The sequence below is a fragment of the Dermacentor albipictus genome, chromosome 2 (genome assembly GCF_038994185.2).
Source record: "Dermacentor albipictus isolate Rhodes 1998 colony chromosome 2, USDA_Dalb.pri_finalv2, whole genome shotgun sequence".
Taxonomy (NCBI): domain Eukaryota; kingdom Metazoa; phylum Arthropoda; class Arachnida; order Ixodida; family Ixodidae; genus Dermacentor; species Dermacentor albipictus.
Genome location: NC_091822.1, coordinates 144593793 through 144615677, shown reverse-complemented (window position 1 = coordinate 144615677; position 21885 = coordinate 144593793). Strand labels below are relative to the sequence as shown.

At 44.4% G+C, this 21885-nt stretch overlaps 3 protein-coding genes across 6 annotated transcripts in view; 2 read left to right on the top strand and 1 right to left on the bottom strand.

The window, feature by feature from the left end:
* Window positions 1-4670, bottom strand: part of LOC135904665 (inositol polyphosphate 5-phosphatase K-like) — a 38585-nt gene extending 33915 nt beyond the window's left edge. The window contains exons 1-3 of one of the 4 annotated variants that reach the window (XM_065435554.2): window positions 4526-4670; window positions 2255-2362; window positions 28-238 (exon numbers count right to left, since the gene is read on the bottom strand). The gene's annotated coding sequence lies outside the window, so the exon portion shown is untranslated. Of the gene's footprint in view, window positions 1-27; window positions 405-2254; window positions 2363-4525 lie in introns of those variants that run through there. The other 3 variants (XM_065435555.2, XM_065435556.2, XM_065435553.2) reach the window with 3 other exon arrangements.
* Window positions 836-2224, top strand: Vps29 (vacuolar protein sorting 29). The gene has a single exon (XM_065435559.2). It carries the CDS (start codon window positions 1039-1041, stop codon window positions 1585-1587), a length of 549 nt encoding a protein of 182 aa, XP_065291631.1. The 5' UTR covers window positions 836-1038; the 3' UTR covers window positions 1588-2224.
* A 1217-nt stretch (window positions 4671-5887) lies between the features above and the next one.
* Window positions 5888-21885, top strand: part of eIF3c (eukaryotic translation initiation factor 3 subunit c) — a 36382-nt gene continuing 20384 nt past the window's right edge. The window contains exons 1-13 of the mRNA XM_065435550.2: window positions 5888-6041; window positions 6675-6782; window positions 7536-7601; window positions 7777-7853; window positions 8410-8531; window positions 9434-9605; window positions 11029-11132; window positions 11246-11352; window positions 13225-13357; window positions 17418-17680; window positions 19045-19219; window positions 20654-20812; window positions 21083-21553. Coding sequence (XP_065291622.2) covers window positions 6688-6782; window positions 7536-7601; window positions 7777-7853; window positions 8410-8531; window positions 9434-9605; window positions 11029-11132; window positions 11246-11352; window positions 13225-13357; window positions 17418-17680; window positions 19045-19219; window positions 20654-20812; window positions 21083-21553 — 1944 coding nt within the window. The 5' untranslated portion in view covers window positions 5888-6041; window positions 6675-6687. The remainder of the gene's footprint in view (window positions 6042-6674; window positions 6783-7535; window positions 7602-7776; window positions 7854-8409; window positions 8532-9433; window positions 9606-11028; window positions 11133-11245; window positions 11353-13224; window positions 13358-17417; window positions 17681-19044; window positions 19220-20653; window positions 20813-21082; window positions 21554-21885) is intronic.

The following is a 21885-nucleotide window of genomic DNA, read 5'->3' as shown; positions in this document are numbered from 1 at the left end:
CACAGAGCAGCAAGAATACTCGCTCACCGAATTCCGCAATCGCCGTCCAGCCAATCACACAGATTAGCGTCCAGATCGCAGATTATACAGTTTCGATTGGTGCGGGCTTCAAGACGGTCAATGAGCGGTCCCTCCGTCACGTCCGGGAAAAGTTTCTCATGTTCACTGGCTCGTCCGAATGCCTGCCATGAGAAACACGGGGTGCGCTATGCAGCCCGTCCGCGGTTGACCGCTGCAACTGCGCGCAACAAACGCATCCAGCATGACACACGCGCATTCAGTTAGCAGCTGCTGCAGGAGCAACAGCAACAACCCATAGCGCCAGCAGCAATGATCGCTGCGGACTTTCCTACTGCTGGTAGCCTTCGCCGATAACGAAACTGCTTAACTACAATCAAAAACAAAACACAATTACGTCACACGCAACGACATGGAGCACACTAGAGAAATAACAGGCTACACCAGTACAGTACTTGAATCAGAGTGTTTGCAACGCCTTTACGCTTGGTGCAGTGACAAAAAAAAAGTGTGTTTTTTAATGCTCATAAAAACAAAATTTTCAATGAACATTTCTTTTTGTAGCAAGCTGTCTAGTACGTAGCAAAGCGTCAGTTATGCCCGGTCTCTATGTACGCAAATATGCTATATAGTCATACAGTTTAGTAGCATCCGTCTACCCCCAAAGTGTGTATTCCCTCGTGCATACTCTACATATAGCGCTACAAGCGTTACGTGTGCTCAACAGCACAAATATTTGTTACATTTATAGCTTGTAGCGATCCGAGCGCCTCTAGCGCTTCACTCATCGTGTAGTGTTCACTTTTGTAAGGTCATTGCTGCACTAGTAAATAAAGTGAAAACGTCGAGTGCGCCCGTCCGCCCGTCTCTTCAGCCGTCATCGTTGGCGTGTGGTCCGAAAGGGAGGCGGTGTTTGCCGTTCGCTGACCGCCGGTGGATAGATTTGCTAGCGGGAAGGCAACGAACTCAGTCTCATCACTCGCTCCACTCCTTGCGCAGTGCCAGGCGACTTCGAAAATCATGCTAGTCCTCGTGCTGGGCGATCTGCACGTCCCGCACCGCTGCCACAGCCTGCCAGCCAAGTTCAAGAAGCTGCTGGTGCCCGGCCGCATCCAGCACATCTTGTGCACGGGCAACCTGTGCACCAAGGAGTCGTACGACTACCTGAAGACGCTGGCCAGCGACGTGCACGTCGTGCGCGGTGATTTCGACGAGAACCTCAACTACCCCGAGCAGAAGGTGGTCACCGTGGGCCAGTTTCGCATCGGCCTGTGCCACGGCCACCAAGTGGTGCCGTGGGGCAACCCGGACAGCTTGGCACTGCTGCAGCGACAGCTGGACGTTGACGTGCTCATCTCGGGACACACGCACCGCTTCGAGGCGTACGAGCACGAGAACAAGTTCTACATCAACCCGGGATCGGCCACCGGTGCTTACAATGCACTCGAGAGCAACGTCATTCCGTCGTTCGTGCTCATGGACATCCAGTCGTCCACCGTTGTCACCTACGTCTATCAGCTGATAGGGGACGAGGTCAAAGTGGAACGGATCGAGTACAAGAAGTCCTAAGAGCCACCGCCTCCGTCGCAGACCGCCGATTGAACGTTGCGCCGTTGCGTTCGACATTCCTATGGACCAGGGCGGCTCACTTCTGGAACCAACTCATTCACGTTGTTTTTCCTTGTGTCGCTACCATGCCAAATGGCAAAATGGGAAGAGCAGTGTGTGCGTGTGTGCGCGTGTGTGCGCGCGCCTGCAGTTGCGTTTTCGCCTACAGCGTAATAGTGCTTGAAGTATCGGGCTTGGCTTTTTGCTAGTTCGATTGCAGTACTGCTAGAACCAAAATTAGAGTCGGCAGACCCACGTGTGCCGTGCTCGCCTTTTACCATTGTATTTACAATGAATATTGAAAAAGAAACAAAATTATGCATTTGAAAGAACTGTTTGTTTAAATTTTAACGTGTTGGATCCTATTTTTTGAATGTGCAGGTTCTTCGCAACGCTTGACAGTCTACCTGCAATTTGAATATTTAGTCACAGTAAGGACGGCCTATGATTATTTTGCTTTCTCATGCTTCTGTATGTATATATGTGAATGTTCATTGATTTCTTATATTTCCTGTTGTTCTCTACAGTCACCGTCACTTAGTTGAATGTGTACACTGAGATTTCCACTTTAATAAAGGAAATGCTGGTTTATTAGCTACTTGTTTGAGGCTTGCCTCCACTTACTCACCACAGTACTGTCAGGCTTGCCTTGCGCTGCTCGAAACGTGAAAAGTGGCAGGCCGCCTTTCCTTAAGCAATCTTTTGATGCAGGGCTTGCCAAGAGAAATCATGGGAACTGAAAGAATAATGTAGATAGTCTTCTGTGGAAGACTTCAGCAATTGCCAAGCGGTGAGCTCCCATATAGTGACTGTACAAGAGCTGGTATAAGTGCCAGTGTTCGGTTTGCCAGCTGTGGTTACAGCATGTAACTGTGTGCCTATAGATTCATATTGCTGAAAAGCATTGCAAGCGACAGAGAATGAGCAGAAAAAGGTTGAAGTTTTGCCTAACATGCAAAGTGATGACGGGAATAGCAAATGTGTTTTGCATGCAGTAACCTTGCACTGTTTGGCAGTGTTATTTGCAGCAAACAATGCCATGCAAAGCAGGAAGAATCTGCATTGCTGAACTACAGCTTTTGCTTTTTGCCCATTCCTTTGTGACACTTCTGAATACTGGATTCGTTTCATTTAGTGCTGGTTTGTTATATTGTGCACCGCTGCAAGTGCTATAACAACGGCCTTGTGAGGCAATGCTGCTTTTGGCCAGGTGTTGGATTGGCCTAGGGGGCAAGATTCCATATTGAAAAGGGAGCGAAATACTTTGACGAGCGTGCACAATGCCTTTGTATTGTTGTCTGCTCACTCAGTCATGTCCTTTGCTGTGTTTTCAGTTTAGCACTCCTCTTGGTGAGTGGACTTAGTCAACACCATACTAGTGGCACGCTTCGTTTGAACATGACTTTTCTGGAAGAGAAGGTCCCAGGTTCAATACCAAATATGACATTTCTGAGTGATTACTTGTAAGCATTTTATTTTTATCATGAGCACTATAACATTATAGAGGAACTGACACTAAACAGCTTATAGCAACACTGCAAGTGCATGTATTAGTTTTGAATGTACCTGTATAAACAGCTATCATGGTAAATGAGCATTCAGTGAAGTCATAGTCTAGTATTTGCAACCAGCTTGGAAACCTTCATGTTTATGAAGCAACCAAGAGTTAGTTGTCAAGAGCATCCCTGTACCCAACAATGATTGCTATTCTGACTGAAGCAGTATGATGCTTGCACTCCAAATTTTGGCATTCACTTACTGAAAAATGTACAGAGATATTTGCATTCAATTTTATTGAGCATTTGGCTGACTTAACCAAAGAAAACAAGGTTACGTTTGCACTTAGCTAAGCTTGCTGGTTTTCCAGTCTGTGCATGTGTTTCCCATATTGGAACATGAAAAACTACAGGACTGCAATTTTGTAGCGATGCCTTTTCTCAATGCTAATCCCTTTCGGCGCTTCTTGCATTCGTGAGTGGCCAAGGTCGACACTCCACCCGGGGTGGAGCATCTCTTGACTGCTCACGAGCGCGACGGGCATTAGCATCTGGAAAAGACATTGCTACAAAGTCGTGGCCCAGGAGACTCGCCTGCCATACGAATTCCACTTACCCCACTACTAGCAGGACTACTATAAAATACATTTCTGGAATGGAATCGCACATCACAGTGGCACACTGTTAAACTTCAAAATATGGAGAAGTGTATCTGTTAGTTTCGGGGAGAGTGAGAGGCCTCTGTTATCCTGAATTATATGCACTTCTACCACACTTTTGCATATGTTCAGCTAGGTATGCTAGGTGTTTCAGCAATGACTAGTCGATATTAATGTGGGATAACTTAAAACACAAACTGGTTGATGCGACTATTCTGTTTGGGCTTCTTGCCTGGATTCAAATCACATAACAGCCTCTTACAATAAAAACATGAAATACAATCAATGCACTGCAGTCCATGAAATCTTCATGCTGCATTCATTATAATCCATGCTGTTTTATGATTTGAGCCAAGAAATAAAATCTTAGCAAAATATTTGAGCTACAAACAAAGCAATAGCTAGTGGCAATTTATTTTTTAGTTTGCCTGGAAAGATTGGTTTCTATATCTATTAGTCAATGAGAGTGACATGCAATTGTATATCTCACTGGGAAAGCCGAAAAAAAGATAAAATGCATGTCGGGAAGGGCGTTTAAACTTTGATATAACGAATTTTCGGTATAACGAACTTCGACATGGGCAGTGCAAATATTATTCTGGGGCCTCTAAACATACGTTGCTGCCTGTGGCGCACGCAAAGCCACAAAAAATGTCAGATAAATTAGCGCAACAGATGCAAGTGCGCACCGTATCGCGTTTGTGTTATGTGGAGGAAGCACGTTCGAATAGAAACATTACTTGCCAGTAAAAACGCGTCCGGTACTCGATCAAGTGCTTCGTGACGAGATCATTTTGTGGCCATCTGCTTCCACGGGGTCCTCCGCACGCACGAGAGGAGATGGCGCGTGATGGCGGCTGTTTCGATCTTCGTCTTTATGTAATAGTTTTCCCCAAGCCGCCGCTTTGAAAATTCATGTTGAGCAGAGCTTGTAGGAATCGATTTTGACAGAACGCCGGTACTTTGTTGATCGTATCACTTAAAATTAAGCGAACGAACAATTATCAACAGCGTAAAATTTTAAAGTATTGAATAGGACACTATAGACACGTGCACGTCTTTACCACGTGATCTGCTGCAGCACCTAAGCTTGCTGGTACCGCCTTGAACCTGGAGGTGCACCTTCAGCTCGGTTAATAACGACACCATGCACAGTTTGGACATAGAGGAAACGACCTTGGCTGACAGCGTACCGGACGTGATGATGGTCCAAGACAAACGTCCACCGCCAATCATTCCTGACTACATTGTGAACGTTTTCACTGTGGTGATTGTTGTGTTTGTGTCTATCGCATTGGTCGTCATAGGCCTGTCCTTCGGACAAGACGTCGAACGTGCCATCAAAGGTATCGTCAAGGGGATTGATAATCCTGACCTGCGGCTCAAAGGCAACCACGTGATACCGCTCGCTGTAATGAACGGCTGATTTTATTCGTGTGATGACGCCGGTTTGTGTCACTTTTACGGTACTGCTTTGGGTCATGGTTCGACGGACAGCGTGCTGTGCATCGTATAGTACAATGCCGACCGCCCTGGTAACTCAAGCTTCTGGAACTTCTGCACGACGTGGTTCGATTACTGAAGACACCCATATCCTGGGGCGGTTAGATGATGTACAAGATATATGACGCTAAATACAAGCAGTAAATGTTACATGAGGCTGCTCACTGGACAACTACATGAAAATACTTTGTTTTCATTTAAACGTCTAGTCGTGATTAAGGTGTAAGCAGATTGTATAAAAGCTCGTAAGCACAAATAAGTACACTCGTGTTATCAATGAAGCTGCAACGCTGCAGCTACTTCGACTGTACTGCATGGCGGTTAAACTCTCCGCCGACATCCAAAATCTAGCATTATTCTAGTACACTATAGTCACGACTGCAGCATGCCAATGCATGCAGTGACAGCGAATGACGTGAGCTACTACTGCTACAGCTGCTGCGACCACTAAAGTCTACCATTCTGTTACTGTGATAGTTAAGAGCATAAAATATATTTATACTATAGAACTTAACATAAAGTTATTAGGGGTTACAAAAGCTTATTCAGATAACTTTTCAGTTTTTTTTTTCGGAGTAGTTTCTCCAGTTTTGAACAATATTAATTGTCTAAGCTAGCAACATTGAGAAAGCAACTTTTGCTATTTAGGTATTTATTTTGTTTCGCTGCTTTCAGTCTCTCACTTGTGCCTCTGTCGTCGTGTTTTACGTGTGTTAAGCCTGTCTTGGAGTTTGTCACCCTTCTTGCGAGTGCGAAAGTAAGTATTGTTCTTATTAGTAACTTATAGTTGACATCGCGACTGGTGATTAGCGACGAGGATGAGTTAAGGACCGTCAGCTGCTTGTTCATGGTAACGCGCCGTTATGAGCGGCGGCATGGGAGCCGGCGTGATCACACAGTGCTCTTTAAAAAGTAGTTACGCTGGAATTCTTGTCATTGTATAACGCACGCGCAACGTACTGCTCTGCATGAGAAGGTCAAGACACATTCAGCACACCTGAGGGTAGTAGTAGTATTGATAGCCGCACGAATATCGGTACTGTTGGTGCATTCGTTGTCGAGGTAAACTGTCACGTTGCTGGCGGAATATCAGTTTTGTCTTCAAAAATCGCTCCTATACCATCTAAAAGCTATGCCGACAAGAAGGTTCGTTTTAAATGTTCAGCGAGTTGTTTTCTTATATGCAGCGAACATAAGATCGACACCAGGCTCTGACGCAATATGGTGCAGATGTGTGCAACTTCCATTACAGTGTTGTCAAACTAGATCAAGTACTTCTAGAAAGCAAATTCAGTTGCTGTGGTCTTGTAACGGCTGGGGCACTCGCGCATTGTTTAACCCGTCAGGTTTAGACCAGTCATGACGACGTTCTTGTTGACCCCATGTTCAGGTAACCGCCCGACATGAGTAGATTCTTCGCCACCGGATCGGACTCGGAGTCCGAATCTGAGTCATCGGAGGAGGAGCAGATTCCGCAGAAGGCAACAGCCATCACATCGTAAGTAGTGTAATCAGGCATGGTCATACATGTCATCGTATTTCGCTTACTGCTTGTAGTTGCCGAACTTTAGTGTCCTAATGCCTTTTACGTTCACTACTTCAACTGGTGATGCCGGTTGCTGTGCAACTGTAAAAGCACTCAATGTTAGAATACTTAGTGTGTTCTTGCCATAAATAGTTGCGCATTTCTTTGCCACAGTTTATTTTAATGTGTTGTTAATGGACAGCACTGCCAGGTCATGGCATGTTTGTCAGGATAAACCCTGATAAGCAGAGGCAACATCTTTGGTAAACAGTGTGCCCGACTTCCATCCAATACTTTTCTGGGCTTACTACAATGTGGCATTAATTGTCAGGTAAATTCACATACATTTGAAGCATGAATTCTTGAAAACCTTGTTGTAGTCTGGCCTGACAAGGGAGCGATTTGTAATTGCTTAAGAAGCACCTACTTGAGGTGATGTAATATGCCATGTATGTTTCCAAATCGCGCGTCTGTTGTTATTGTTGGAACACAAGTGAAATCGTATTTGTGGACTACAGAGCACAATGGGAAGTAAAATTCTCGAGTCTTCTCCTAGGCAAGAATGTATATTTAGTTTGACACTGACCATGTGCTCGAGCGCACAAGAGGGGTGTGCTATTTCTGCTTGTAGCTCTGAAAAAATCTTGGAATAATCTGTAAGAGCCCTGTCATGTATCTTGTTTGTGTTTATATTGAGCGGGAGCCTTGGTGTGCTTTTTCATGCAGGGCCTATGCCTTCAGTGATGACGAGGAGGAAGCCAAGCGTGTTGTACGCAGCACGCGAGAAAAAAGGTGAGCAAGGTTACTCTTGTGTCTGAACATAGCCGTTTCCCATTATGAAGCACAGGCCTGCTTTTCTAAAGCAGCTGCTGAAGCACTCTTTTTTCGCCTTGGAATTTCATGCAAGAAGCTATAGTGTGGTAGTGACCATGGCAGTAATGTAGTAGTTGCCATGATTGCTTTACAGATTTGAGGAACTGACAGACATCATTAAACAGATCAAGAACCACAAAAAGATCAAGGACATGAGCAAACTTTTAACAAGTGAGTCGTTTGTTTGATTGCTAAAACATGTTTTATGGTTGAAATGTTGTAGGTTGCATGTACAGATGGGACACAGTGTGCTTTTATTGACTCGGTTCAGTCTGATTTTAGAGCTCCAAAATGCATAAAACTGAATTTGCCTTAATATTTATGAAATCAATGATAAGTTCGACGTCATGATTATGCTAATGGTTTTAATTAATGCATATTTGGATTTTAGAAATGTAAGCAGCCGTGGCACCAAATCCTTGCTGTAATGTTGCCATTAGCAAATGCAGAAAATTCACTTCAAGGAGCACCTGAGGTTGCAGCCCACATTAAATGTGGCTGGTGGGAATTGTGCTGGAATGCATAGGAGTGTTGTAAAAATGCATATCAAATAAAGCAGTCCATTTCTATGCGATGTCATAAGCTCGGGAAATTGCTTGCGCTTGCTGTCCCTCACTGTTCTGTCCAAATGTTTTTCTGTAAATATTATTGAACCGTGAATTTACAACAGCACTTCGATTACTTATGCATCTTCTGCTTGTAACTTACTGTGCATTTACTTTTTCAGGTTTTGAAAACTTAACAAGGGCCTTTCAGAAAGCCAAGGTGGTTATAGATAAGGAAGAGGGTGGCAACATTCCAAAATTTTTCATCCGGAGCCTTGTTGAGCTGGAAGACTTTGTGACTGAGGTATGAAATTGTATGCCATATGCCATGCATGGTGCTTGTCAGTTTTTTAATTCGGCTTCTATGACACATTTAGCCTTTGTAATGGGCTGATAATTCGATGCTCTTGTTCTGCATAGCATTGCGCATTAAAGATTCTACAAGGTTAACTTTATTTTTGTGGGCTTCGGGTGGCAAGTTGCCATATATGAAGCGGTAATTTTTTATGCGAAACACTTTATTTCGAAAGAAGCTCCCATATCTAGGCTCTTACTGTTTTTGCACTTGGGCTACGTAGCTAGGTGGACATCAGCAGCTAGAAAAAAGATTAGACAATAATTTCACTAATTACCTAGAAAGCGATAATTTGTTGCTCCTGCAGATGCTTTCTGTTGTTCTGGGTGTGTAGTATGCAGGTCACTACATTCTTAACATGAAGCTATCAGGTTTATTTGTAAAGGTCCATCTAAATAATTTTATTAGTTTATAAATACTGCAATTTCTTGCATGTTAGCAAAGTGGTGTACAGAAAAGCAAAACAAGCATTGTAATGTTCGAAAAAGCAAAGAAAACAGGTTTGCTATACCAACATAACACAGCACACTGAAAAATAATATAAAAAGTAAAATAAGAAATTTAGACATAAGCAACGTAAGCAGGTGGATTATTCAAAAACATCTCTACTGACATTGTTCTGTTCACTAACTGTTCTCAAAATGCAAGAATACTTAAATTAATGATTCACCTTTGTTTAAAACTGGCCATTGCTCTCGCATCTGTGTTGGGTGATTGGCCGTTCTCGAAATTGGTCCTGGTGCTGCAGTTAGTCTTGCGTTTCTATGTCGATGTTGTTGCAGCAAGAAGAGAGATGGAGGGCTGCCTTGTATTTGACTGCTGCATATTTTTCTTGTCTCTTCAAACCACAGTGCTGGGAGGACCGTGATGGACGTAAGAACATGTCCAAAAACAACTCAAAGTCGCTTGCCACCTTGCGGCAGAAGCTGCGCAAGTACAACAAGGACCACGAGGCCGACATTGCCAAATACCGTGAGAATCCGGAAGAAGAAGATGAAGACCGGGATGATGATGAAGATAAGGGTGAGTGTTTCACCTGTTCTTTCACGTTATTTAAAGGTACAATAAAAAAGAAAGGTGAGCCATCTCTGTAAATTAAACCCTTCTAAAACACGATTAAAAGGCCGCTCTTATCATTTGAAGAGGCTTGGTAGGCTAGAAAAGAGGCAAGGATGAAGGACGGTTGGCGACATTGCATTGAAGTTCCTGCACTGTCTCATTATGAAAGCATGGATTTTGTTAGTGTCTGCTCGGCCTTAGCTAATTTAAAATCAGTGCAGTGAATTGGCATTGGTGCATTTGGCCTGCTTTTTCACTGTGCTCGTCGAGCTGCGTAAATAATCTCGTTTTGAATGTGCATTTCCAGTTGCTCTTTCAAGTGTTTGTCACTTTTGCTATTGGCATATTGTATTTTTCTGCGTATAACCCGCACCCCCATTAGCAACAGCCCAGAAAGAAAAGAAAAAAAAAAATCTGTGCGTATAACTGGTGGAAATAACTGTGTACAATGACGCTCTCATCTTTGCAAAAACAGTCTCCATTCGCGGATGCGACTTGTCCAAGTCGTATTTGCTCCCGGCGGCTCTGTTTCCCTCCCGCTCAGCGATGCTGATAATCTACAGCTTCTGCGGTGCTGTAAAGTACGGTCTTTGAGCACAGCTCATCGTGATCTGACTTCTAGTTTGCCGGCGCCGCGTGCGCTATTGCTGTCGCCACATGCACTTTGCTGAGTACTAAACACAAGATGGCAATTTGTAAAGAGGAGGAAAATAAGCGACCATGAAGGCGGGGAGAAGGGAGTTTCAACACGCAGGGGTGAGGACAGAGTTGGGTTCCCTGTAAGATAACGAAACTTTGAATGGACGAGAACCTTGCCTCGAGGTGTGGGTTCATGGCAGCGTGCGCCGTGCTGCCATGAAGCCACATCTTAAGGCGAAATTCACATGTAACCTGCACCGCAACTTTGTGGTTAAATGTTTAATTTTTGATGTGGGTTATATGCATAAAATTATGGTATGCATTTTTAACTTCGATTCCCTTCTCTGTAACCAAAAATTACTTGAACCTTGCATATTTTGCTTCATCGTAGTAGTCGAATATTCACTGAAATAAAGCATGGCCAACTAAATTTTATATCTAGTACTTTATTAGTACATCCCCTAATTGGTTATATCCCTGTTAGTGTTATTTAGGTTCGACTGTATTTGCCTTTAGTGTCCTTTAATAAGCAGTATGCCATTGTGCACAACACAGGACACGGATTTAAGGCTTGATGCTGTGTTCATTTTACAAAGTAGTACACCAGAATAGTGCTGCAGTTATGTCCAAGTCATCTTTGATGCTTTTGGCATTGTGGCATATCAGTTTCTTTTATACTAGGACTGTTTAGACCTTACAGAAGTGCCTACCATGGGTAATATTAAGAGAAATGTTATGCATTATTCAGATTCCGACGCCGACGATGAGATGAGCTTTAAGAAGAAGGTGTCCTCCAAAGCTGATAAAGATGACGCCAAGGCCAAGTTCATCAAGGGTGGCTCCGATGATGAGGTAAGGCATTTATTGCAGCTTTTTGGTTTCTTATCAAGCTCTTTTTCATTGGCCTATGTAATTATGTGCTGTGCCCTCGAACTTTGCACTAAAAAATTTCAATTTCTTCATAGTCGGATGATGATTCCATGGACTGGGGATCGTCAGATGAGAGTGAAAGCTCTTCATCGAGCGATGACGAGAAGTACGGTGGGAATCTGGCCAACAAGTTCTTGAAGAAGTAAGTATCTATGGTGTTATGTTACTCACTGGCTTGTGTAGCATCAGAAGTTATGAAATCTGAAAAAACAATGTTTTATCGCTTTTGTCTGTGAATAATTTTCGTAGTTGTCAGATGAACACGCTTCACTAGCAGTGTGATCATTTTCGCTAAACCTAGGGGATTCAAGCAGTGACATTGCATGATGGGTGATATTTAAGTATTTCAAAAATTTTTGGTTGGTTGGTTAGTTACATTAGTGACGTAGCTTTATCTTTCTTATAGACAGTGTTAGTGTGTCATGTTTTTATGACTTGCCCTGCTTTTCTTTGTCCGATCTCAATGTCGCAGCCATAAATTTGTTTTTTACTCGTAACCTCTGTGTGTAATGTACAAGTTTCTTTAGATCTGCAAATAAGCTTACTACCGCAATAAATTGTCTAACTGAAGCCTTTGCAATAGTGCAGTTGAAGCTTGTTATTACAGCGAAGTCGCATCCAACAAGAGGGTATCTTTGTTACCTCTGATATTCATAAGAAACACATATAGTTGTTACATGCTGATGTCAGCAAGTAAGGTTTACTTTGTTACATCTGTTTTTGTTGTATTGATGTTCAGGTGTATGCAGTAGAACACTAAAAAATGGCTGTGGTTTAGGTAAGGTTAAGCCCAGGATGCGAAGCATACTAGCCTTTATTTTAGTTGTTGGACCACTGTTCAGCCTGGTGAACTGCTGTTGCTTGGCTATATTTGGTTCGGCTAGACGAAGAAACAACTCATGCATTACTGCTTCGCCTTCAAGAGTGGAACGCGACAGCGTTCCCTTCGGCCCGCCAAGGGGTGTAAGACAATGGGCTACAGGGCAGCGACTACGCGCCCCGCATTGGACGCGGTGAGCGTTGAGCAAAGCAGCGTTCGGCGCGGCAACGAAATGTGCGCCTGAGCAAGAGACGCACGCCTTAGAAACAGCTCGTTTCTAAGGCAACACCGCATTCACTAGAGGCGCTTTTGTACCGCTTTGAAGCATCGTACTCGTGGCTCAGTGGTAGCGTCTCCGTCCCACACTCCGGAGACCCTGGTTCGATTCCCACCCAGCCCGTCTTGCAAGAGTTGAGCCAAAGCCACTTCTCCTCTGTCGTGACGTCACGGTGTCACGTGGTTTCATGGCGACACCGCCGCGCCTGAGGAGCTGGGTTGAGCTCTCGTAATATGCTTCGCATAAAAAAAAAATGAACTCGCTAGAAATGTAAAACTAGGAGGGGATGTGAAAATGGGAAAGGCCAGGACAGGGACAAGACAAAACAACATAAACATGCCGATAAATGCTAGGCACTGTGAGATGGGGAAGTCGGAGGATTGCAAGTTTTTGTACATCTTTCTCTGTGAACCTTTCTTTCATTACTCCCTTTGTATGTGTGGCTAAGACAGTAAAAATGCGAGGTGCCTCCATCTTATCAGACAGGGCTTGTGATTCAGCTTATTGCAATGTGAGCATGGAGATTTTAATTGAAAAGTAATTAGAAAGATTTTAGATTAGGGAATGCAGGAACCGAAACTCCGCTTGGGTCTTGCAGAGGCCCAGGTGGCTTGCTGCATACATCTTGAAAAGAGGAGCACTATGCAAAACCCCCGCACGAAGAGCGTGTGCGACACATTCGCAGCAACTTAGTGATTGATATTTTCTGACGCATGGCGTTTCCTCAAAATAGAAATTCGTTGCAAGTTGCTGCAATTGTGTCGTCCGACACTCTTTGTGTTGTGTTTCGGTGCCTTCTTCATATTTCTTGCTGATCGGTTACCAGCTAGCCCAATTGTCAACTTTACTGGCTTCTGTATGCGAACCACTTCCGCATTGGTCTGTTAATTGCGTCTGTTAATTTGCCAACCCAACAGCAGAGCTGGCGGCGAGAAAGACGAACAGAAGGAGCAGCGTCGTCGTGAGAAGAAGCGGGAGCAGAAGGACAAGCGCCGAGATGATGACGAGGAAGGCTGGGAGGAAGTCAAGGGTGGCGTGCCGCTCATCATGGTTGGTGTCGTCCGTTGTTGCCCATCTCAACTCTTGTAGTTTTCTCTGGCGTTTGTCTAAAGCAATAAGTGTCGTACCATGTCAATGCAGTTATGCTGGCTGGTAATTTACGCAGTGATTTCGAAATGGCAGGGAAGAGGCAAAATGTACACTTCTGTAGAAGCACGGAACCTACCGTATTCACTCGATTCTAACGTGCCCTTGATTGTAACGTACACCCATTTGCCTTGACCTAAAAAGAGGAAAGTTCCTTACAGTACCCTGCACCTCATTATTTCATACAAAAATACAACTTTCTCTCATTTGGAAAAACAAAGATTTGCTACCAATGCACTAAAGTTGCGATAAATAAAAAAAGGCGCAGTTTTGCTCGAAAGGCGAAGCCTCGATTGCGATAGCAAATTAGTAGAAAGCTATATGAAAAGTAAGGATAGTAGTTGAAACATTCACTTACTAACTAAATTAACAAGCATGTAGCATAAGAGAGATAATCAAGACGACTCCTTTCCCCAGAAATATGCACCCAGTGCACAACCTGGAAAGACGAAAGGCAAGGGCCAAAGCTCTCCTGCAAGAGATAGAACACGACAGAGAACATGCGGCATTTGTAGATGCTGCGTGGGTCAGAGGAAAGAAAGCCTTTACGGCAGTAGTAGTAGATGCAGATGGTCTCACTCGGGATGCTATTACAATCATGACTAAAGACACGACAGTCGCGGAACAAGTAGCGATAGCATTGGCTTTAAGGAATAATAAGTGGACGAAGATTTACAGCGATTCTAAGATGGCTATTAGACACTTTACCAATGGCTTTGTAACCAAAAGGGCTGCCCAGCTGATCGGTGAGTTGGACAGCCTAGAGATCGAAATCCGCTGGTTTCCTGCGCACATGGGGTCTGTCGATCCATCTCGGAAGAATTTAAACGAGATGGCTAACGCAGCTGCACGAGGGCTTACTATCCGTGCACTACGCGACCAGGACCTTAATAATATACAGGTGGAGAACAGGGACCAATTACTTACATATAATGAAATCACAAGGCATTACTACATGAACAGAAGGGAATTCCCAGTGCCACACGCTAAGCTCAATAGAGCTCAAGCGGTGACTCTGAGATTGCTGCAAACAAGAACTTATCCAAGTCCAAACTTTATTAACAAGATATATCCTGAAAGAGAGATACCAATCAATTGCGAGAAGTGTAATGGCATCATTACTCTGGATCACATGCTTTGGCAGTGTCCTGTGACTTTCACAGACTGTGACAAGGAGAGAGACTGGTGGCAGCGAGTCCTACACAGTGGAGTTCTTTCCGATCAAGTACAGGCCGTCCAGAAGGCCCATGATACGGCGGTAAGGTTAAACCTTACTGTCCCGACGTGGGAGCCGCCTGCGTCAACCTAAGGGTTGATCTTCAGGACATTAATAAAGTTCATCATACCATACCATACCATACCATGGTGTCGCGCGTGCACAAGCAAATATGAACACATCTCACTCAATGACCACGGAAACTTTTTATCGGAATGCTGGAGTGAGAGAAAGTGTGGTAGCAGGAGCGAGCAAATTTATATTGGTGCGGCCTCTCACTTCAACAGGAACTAAGTGATGAGAGCACAGCGCAGTGCTTCTAGATGTATAGACTGAGATAGGGGCTGCGTGGCCGTGCCTATGCAGCAGCCATCTGAGTAGAATGCCTCTCCTGTTTACGCAGTCCCACATGCAAGTTTCGGGAACTCTGAATGCTCGTGATGCAGTCCGCCTGTCTCCGCAGACGTGGTCACTTTCCTTTTTTGCGATATCATGATAAACACTCGGTGCATCTTTGCAGTTGGCACTTCCATGCTGATAGAGCAAACTCAAAAACAGGGATACAGGCCGGGACTAACGTAAGCACACATACTACAGCACATGGAGGAAGTTACGGCAGTTAGGCTTAAGGCGTGTATCAGGTGGCCATTTTGAAATGCCGATGGTGATATGGTAACACAGATTTAGGGTCGTACTTGATTCTAATGCGCATGCAATTCTAGGACCCATTTTATCATTAAAAAAGTGCATGTTAGATTCGAGTAAATATGGTACTCTCTCAGCCCATTGGACCTGCAGTGAGGACTACGGGTTTTTCAGGAACGAGAACCAGAAAGGCTAGTCTGTTGTCCACTGCTAATCCTGTTGTGTACAACAGCTAAAAGGACAATGGAGGGATTATTTGCACACAACCTGCTAGTCTTTCTTTCTCTGACATACACAGTTACTCTTGTCTTTGATTGGCTGACTCAATCCACTGCACTCACTTCGTCTGCATAAAATTGGTGCCTCATGGTGTTTCATATGCCTTGCGGTGTTTTCCAGGTTTGTCATGTCTATTTTGTACAAAACCTGACTTCATATCAGCTAGAGTAGTAAACGTCATTTTGATTGATTAGCAAAACGAGAACAAGTTGAAAGCAGGAGCCAATGTTTCGAAAAGTGGACTTGTCTCCTTCCCGTGTTTTGATTGATTGAGTGTTCTGCTGCTTACTTTTGCAAGTAATATTTTTGAAATAAACAATGCATTAACTGAATATGCGTTATCATCACAGCTTAAATATTGTCTTGTATTGCAGAAGGTAAACCCGGGAAGCCCTTTTAGTCTTTATTGAAAGCTGAGAAATTAAAAAATTAAGTAAAACCTGGGGAAAGGGAACAGTTTAATTTGGTGCAGTGCTCACAGCAGTCTTTCTTGCTTGAATGAACACCACTTGGTGTGTGTGGTTGTGTCATATGTGGTCTTCTCAAAACTTTTTCGATAGTTGGTAAACTTCTCAGGGAGCATCCACTGGTCCAGCGAGATTTGCATTGGCAGTTGGCAAGGTTAAAGGACAATGTGATGTGATATGCATGCAGAACCATTAAAGGCGAACTGCAACGAAATTTCACTTTGGCTAAGTTTGTTATGAGTGAGTAGTACATATAAACTAGGGGACAATCTTGGCTGTGCCGCAGAGCTGGTAATTGTGTAGCTTTTTTATTAGCAGCGTTTGAACAGCATCTAAGCAGACAGTCTGTGCGCCTTGTGGTGTTGCTATGACGCAAGTCCCAGCATTCGTGTTTGAGAATTTTTTGCGTGCCACGAGTAGCCGTGAAGGGCCAGGCCCTCAGAATGGCTCACATTGGCACACCTGGAGAGCCACAGAAACCAGTCGGAGCATGTGGTATTCAGAGTGTCTACTATGGCGAAAGGGTTTGTCGCGACAGCATGCGGTGGATGAAGTATCCATGCGACGTGGCAGCCCAGCCTCTGAGATTGCAGGTCTTGCTGAGGAACCGCGCACTTAGTCATGCATCACTTCTTGGGACCGGTTATGGCCGTATTCTTTCAGTGTCAGTATCAAAAGCGGCTATTTTTGGTAGCTTTTCATGATGCTTCTGCTCGTTTTTAAAGAGTCCAGTTTTGCATGCAGGCTTCTCTATATTAACATTATCTTAAATTAGGTTTGTTATGTGGTCCAAAATGTTTTTGCAGTTGGTCTTTAAGCAGGGCTTAGGAATAAGTGAAGCAAAGAGTAATGTATTGTGTTTGAGAGACTGTATAGCCATCTTGCAGACAGGGATATGGTAATTCGCAGAGAATAAATTTCGCTGCACTTGTTTGTGGGATGCTGCAAGTGCGCTCAGTGCAATTGGACGTGGACACTGGTGAGAAAGAGACTGGATGCAGTGCTGTGCCCCGTCTCATCCTTACTTCTGTCCTTGTCTGTTAACACTACGTACTTGCGATCCGCAGTGACTAGATGAGCAGCAGGTGACATGTTTCTAGAAACTGCCAAGCTTTAGTAAGCCAGCAGGCGCTTGCTTCTAGTACTGTTGCTATCTGCTCGTGTTATATGTGTCCTAATTCTTTCACGTTTGTTTAGAAAGGCAATGCGACATTAAAGTTTCCATATAGCACCTGTCATGTCTGGTAGTGGTGTTTTTGGTCCTGTCTGCAGTGTTGCAGCAATGTGGTACATTTTAAGTCTACTGTGGCTTTACAAATGGCGACCACTTGCTGATGGTGAAACCTGGAATGCGCAGGAGAAGCCCAAAATGTTTGCCAAGGATGCAGAGATCAACCACCAGGTTGTGCTGAAGAAGCTGAATGAAATCATGGCCGCGCGTGGCAAGAAGGGCACTGACCGGTCTGAGCAGATTGAGCTGCTCAGCGAGCTGCTGGCCATCTCGCAAGCCCACAACCTCGGTCCAGGCTTTCAGCTGAAGATTGCCTTTGCTGTCGTGTCGGCCATCTTTGACTACAACCCCAACATTGCGACCTGTATGAAACTTGATATGTGGCACAAGTGAGTGGAAGTGAATGCGCATTTCTGTGTAGCCTTGCATATGAAGCTGTACTGATTGCATGGAAACGTTGCAGTTTTCCAATTACTATATCAAAGGAACACTCAAGGAAGGCAAGTTATATTTAGACCTCTGCAAACTTGCACCTCCCTAGATTTGTTTATCACAAAACTGCTATTGTAGCGCATACAGACGAAGGTGCAAGAAGATTGCATGAAAGACGCAGCATGACGCCGTGTCTGTGTCTTTCACGTGCCTTCTCGCGTCCTTGTCTGTATGTGCTACAGTAGTACTGCAAGATGCCAGACCAACAAGCCTGCATTTCAACATTTGTTTTTTCGCAGTAATCAGTGTAGCAAAGAGTCATTTTAATGGGAATAATGGTCCATTTTTCCAGAAAGTGACTTCAAAGTGACATAGGCAGTGGTGCCACCTGTATCGGAAACAGCTCTCCCTTATGTCAGATTGTGACATTGTTAAGCTGTTTGCTGACCATCAACAAAGGTCATTGTAATCAATATGAAATCACAGTAACCTGTCAACTATAGTAGGCCTTACTTGAAGAAAAAGGCTTTCACCTGAAAACGGTTTGGAAACAGTGGTGCACTGATGCCATATGATGACGTCTTCACCATGTGAGAAAACTTCTGAACAGAAAGTTTGGTTTGGGCAGGTGGTAGGTAGCTTGTTGGCTGTGTTGAAATGTGATGTTTCTGTATGCTGTTGCTGCAGCTAATCATATTGATTTTTGTGAGCTGTGGTTAGCTGATTGAATTATTTGTGGTAATTTGTGGCAATAGGGGAGATGTTAAATGCGGATTCGCTTAATCTGGCCATGAAATAACTGCATAATTTGAAGGGCTGCAGAAGTTTCTTTTGGCTGTTCCAAACACTCGCGCATTGTTTATCTATTTACCAGTGACTCTCTTTCGCTGGCTAATCACTGTTGCAAAGTTGTCGCTTGGCGTTAGGTGCACCTACATTTATTGCAACTTTCGTGAATGTTGTCGCCGATTGTAGCAAAAAGGAATCGTCTAATCAGATTGTGTGCAAGATGTAAGTAGTGATGTACATTCTGGAGTGTACGCGAGCACCCGCAAATATGCTGGAATGCATGAAGAATAGCTGACCCTAAAGCTGATATAAATTCGTGACTTAGTTTTGGCACTGCCTTGTTCGTCGCAATTGGGGGCAATATTGGCCTGAGCTTGGTGAGCAGTGAAACTGTTCTGACAATAAGGGGTATGCTGTTTTTGTCAATCCTCAAGTAACTCTGTGGCTTGTGGTACTAGTATTGATTCTGAATGCAGTACCCCATGAGAACAGCGGTGCTATCTTTCAGCGCGAGCTTCTGTTGTGTGCACAGGTGCCTGGAGTTCATCCACATGCTTCTTGACATTTTGATTGAGAACAGCAACATATCAGTTGGTGAGCACGTTGCGGAGGAGTCCGAGAGTCTGGTGGCACCTCCGTACCGAGTGAAGGGATGTATCCTTACCGTGGTTGAACGTATGGACGAGGAATTCACCAAAATCCTTCAGGTGAGGCTGTGTGATGTGTCTAGGTGTATGATAGGGGTAGCCAGACTACTGCTTGTGAGACACACGTGACTCTTCTTGGGTCCCCTTGTGGCTCGTTGCTGGCGTTTGTCAGGCAGTCATTGTCTACAACAACATATATGTGCTATATTGTGCTAGCCTTTGCTGCATTAGGCAGTTTTGGTGAGCTTGCACGTTTGCTGCTTTCAGAAAATAGACCAGTGTTTCTTAGAAAAAGGGACAAAGTCAAAATGCAGCCAGAAGCATTAGTGTTGTCAAAACCCTGTGTTTTGTTGGTGCTGTTGAGCAGTACGATTAATCCCCCCCTCCCCTTTTTTTTTACTCTTTGAATATGCCTACCTTGCTTACCCTAGCCATTTGTTTGTTTCCCACAATTGAAGACCAAAGCTTGGGTTTTGTTGATGCCCCAATGGCTACATTGCATTGCAGCTCTCATGCGCTGTTAAAGACAACGAATTCATGGTAACCCACAATACTCTTCGAGCTAAGACGAAGTTTGCAGAAAAGAGTGCGCAACACAAAAGCTGCGTCACTTGTGTTGTGCACTCTTTTCTCTGTCCGTCTTAGCGCTAAGCTTTGTTTATTGCCATGAATCCGATTCGACTAACCCAACTTGTAGTCTTAATTCAAGGATAATGCAATATCCTAATTTAATATTCAGTAGAATCACATTGATACGATCCTGTTCCGTACAATTTCCTCCTGTTGCCAATTTTCAGGATCGAGGACACAAAAAGTGGCCCTGTACAGTTGCGCTTGTTTTTTCTCAATTAACACGTTCCTTGAAAACAATCTATTGGCACCAATGTTCAGTACATTGCCAAACTGCGATTGTATGATATGCTTTCTGGTGGCTAGATCCCGTGTGAACAAGAAAGATGCGAGGTGCGCAATGCTGAGAACACTAGGCATCTGCCGCGGCAGCTTTCTTTGCAACCAGCTCTTCAGCTCATGGTTTTCTCAACCAGCCAATCAGTGTGCACTGAAATTGACATCTCCAAAATTGACCGCCTGACATTAAATTCCCTTCTGACCAAGGCTGTATTCGAGGACCACGAACGTAAGCTTGCTGAAGCCGCAAAAATGATGTGTGTATGGGTTGCTCGGGCTCAACCAGCTTGGCGCATGTTAGTGTCTTCTACTGCAACAATCCGCACAACGTTTCATATTATGTAAACGTCAACTGCAGTTGTCTCCTAAATTTTTGCATACTTCGTGCTGTATGTTTTCTTGGCTAGTAAGTTTTTTTCTTGCGTTTCTTCGTAGTGCATATGAACTAGGCTGTGAACTAAGCTTTACTTGAGGCTTCTTTCTCAGATAATTTCAACAGTGTATCAAACGCTTTGTGTTTCGTTTCCTGTATGTTTTGCTTGAGTGCTGTCTTTTACCTTTCCTTCTTGCATCTCTTCCATCCAGGGTTGTGATGCTCACTCGCCAGAGTACGTGGAACGCCTTAAAGATGAGAAGAATGTCTGCACCATCATAGAGCGACTGCAGGGTTACCTGGAGGGCCGTGGGTCTGCTTCGGAGCTCTGCCACGTTTACCTCCGCCGCATTGAGCACCTCTATTATAAGGTGAGGAAATGTACCCAATCATGAAGGCTACCTAGGTCTTTCCCGTAGAGGGAAATAATAGGTAGTTGCTGACCAATTTGTCTTATATGGAGGGGGCCGTAAAAATTTCCGGATTATCGGGCAATCAATGTGTGCGCTCAGGGTAAACACAAAATAAAATGCTTGCTGTTCCCCTCCACCCTTTGTTGTTGTGTCTGTGCTGTTTTTATGAATTTTAAAGTTCATAGATCGGCAGGTATGCAGTCTAATTTGCCATCTTTTTGGTGGCAGTTCGACCCAACGGTCCTTGCTCAACGCAACAAAGCAAAAGGTGGTGATGCCACGACTGAGAAGGAAGACACCGAGACCGAGAAAGAGGCGGTTACGACTGAGAAAGTGGAGACACCAACTGAGAAAGTAGAGACTACGACTGAGAAAGATGAGGCTACGACCGAGAAGGCTCCTGAAACGACAACAGCGGAGGCACCGGAGTCGAACGAGGCTGGTGGCGACCAGCCGGCTGCAGTGCCAGAAGGCGAGCAGCAGCCGCCGCCCCCGAAGGCGCCAAAGAACAGCTTGGAGGAGATGGAGCAGCTCTGCAAGTTCATCTATGCCAAGGATAGCACGGACCGTATCCGGACGCAGGCCATTCTGTGCCACATCTACCACCATGCGCTGCACGACAACTGGTACCAGGCACGCGACCTCATGCTCATGTCTCATCTCCAGGAGAGCATCCAGCATGCAGACGTGCCCACCCAGGTAGGTGTGGTGCTGGTATATTTTATGGATTCTGCGAGCTATGGTGAAGAATTTGTGGATGTGTGTAATTTTATGGGCTTATTTCGGTCTGGTACTGTTTTGTCTCATTTGGTTTTAAGTTCTTGCAGGTGTATTTTACTTAATTTCCAGAAAAATGTTGCAAAGAATGTTTTCCAGATTTAGTTCAATCACTGACTTCTGCAACATTCAAAAAATCCAGTTAGACCTACCTTGTTACTCTGTCTACCCGAGAACAAGAGTTGCAAGACTTCAAAATCTCATTGCTCTGGATTGGATTTCTTGATGGGAATTTGAAGCAGTTGACAGTGGCT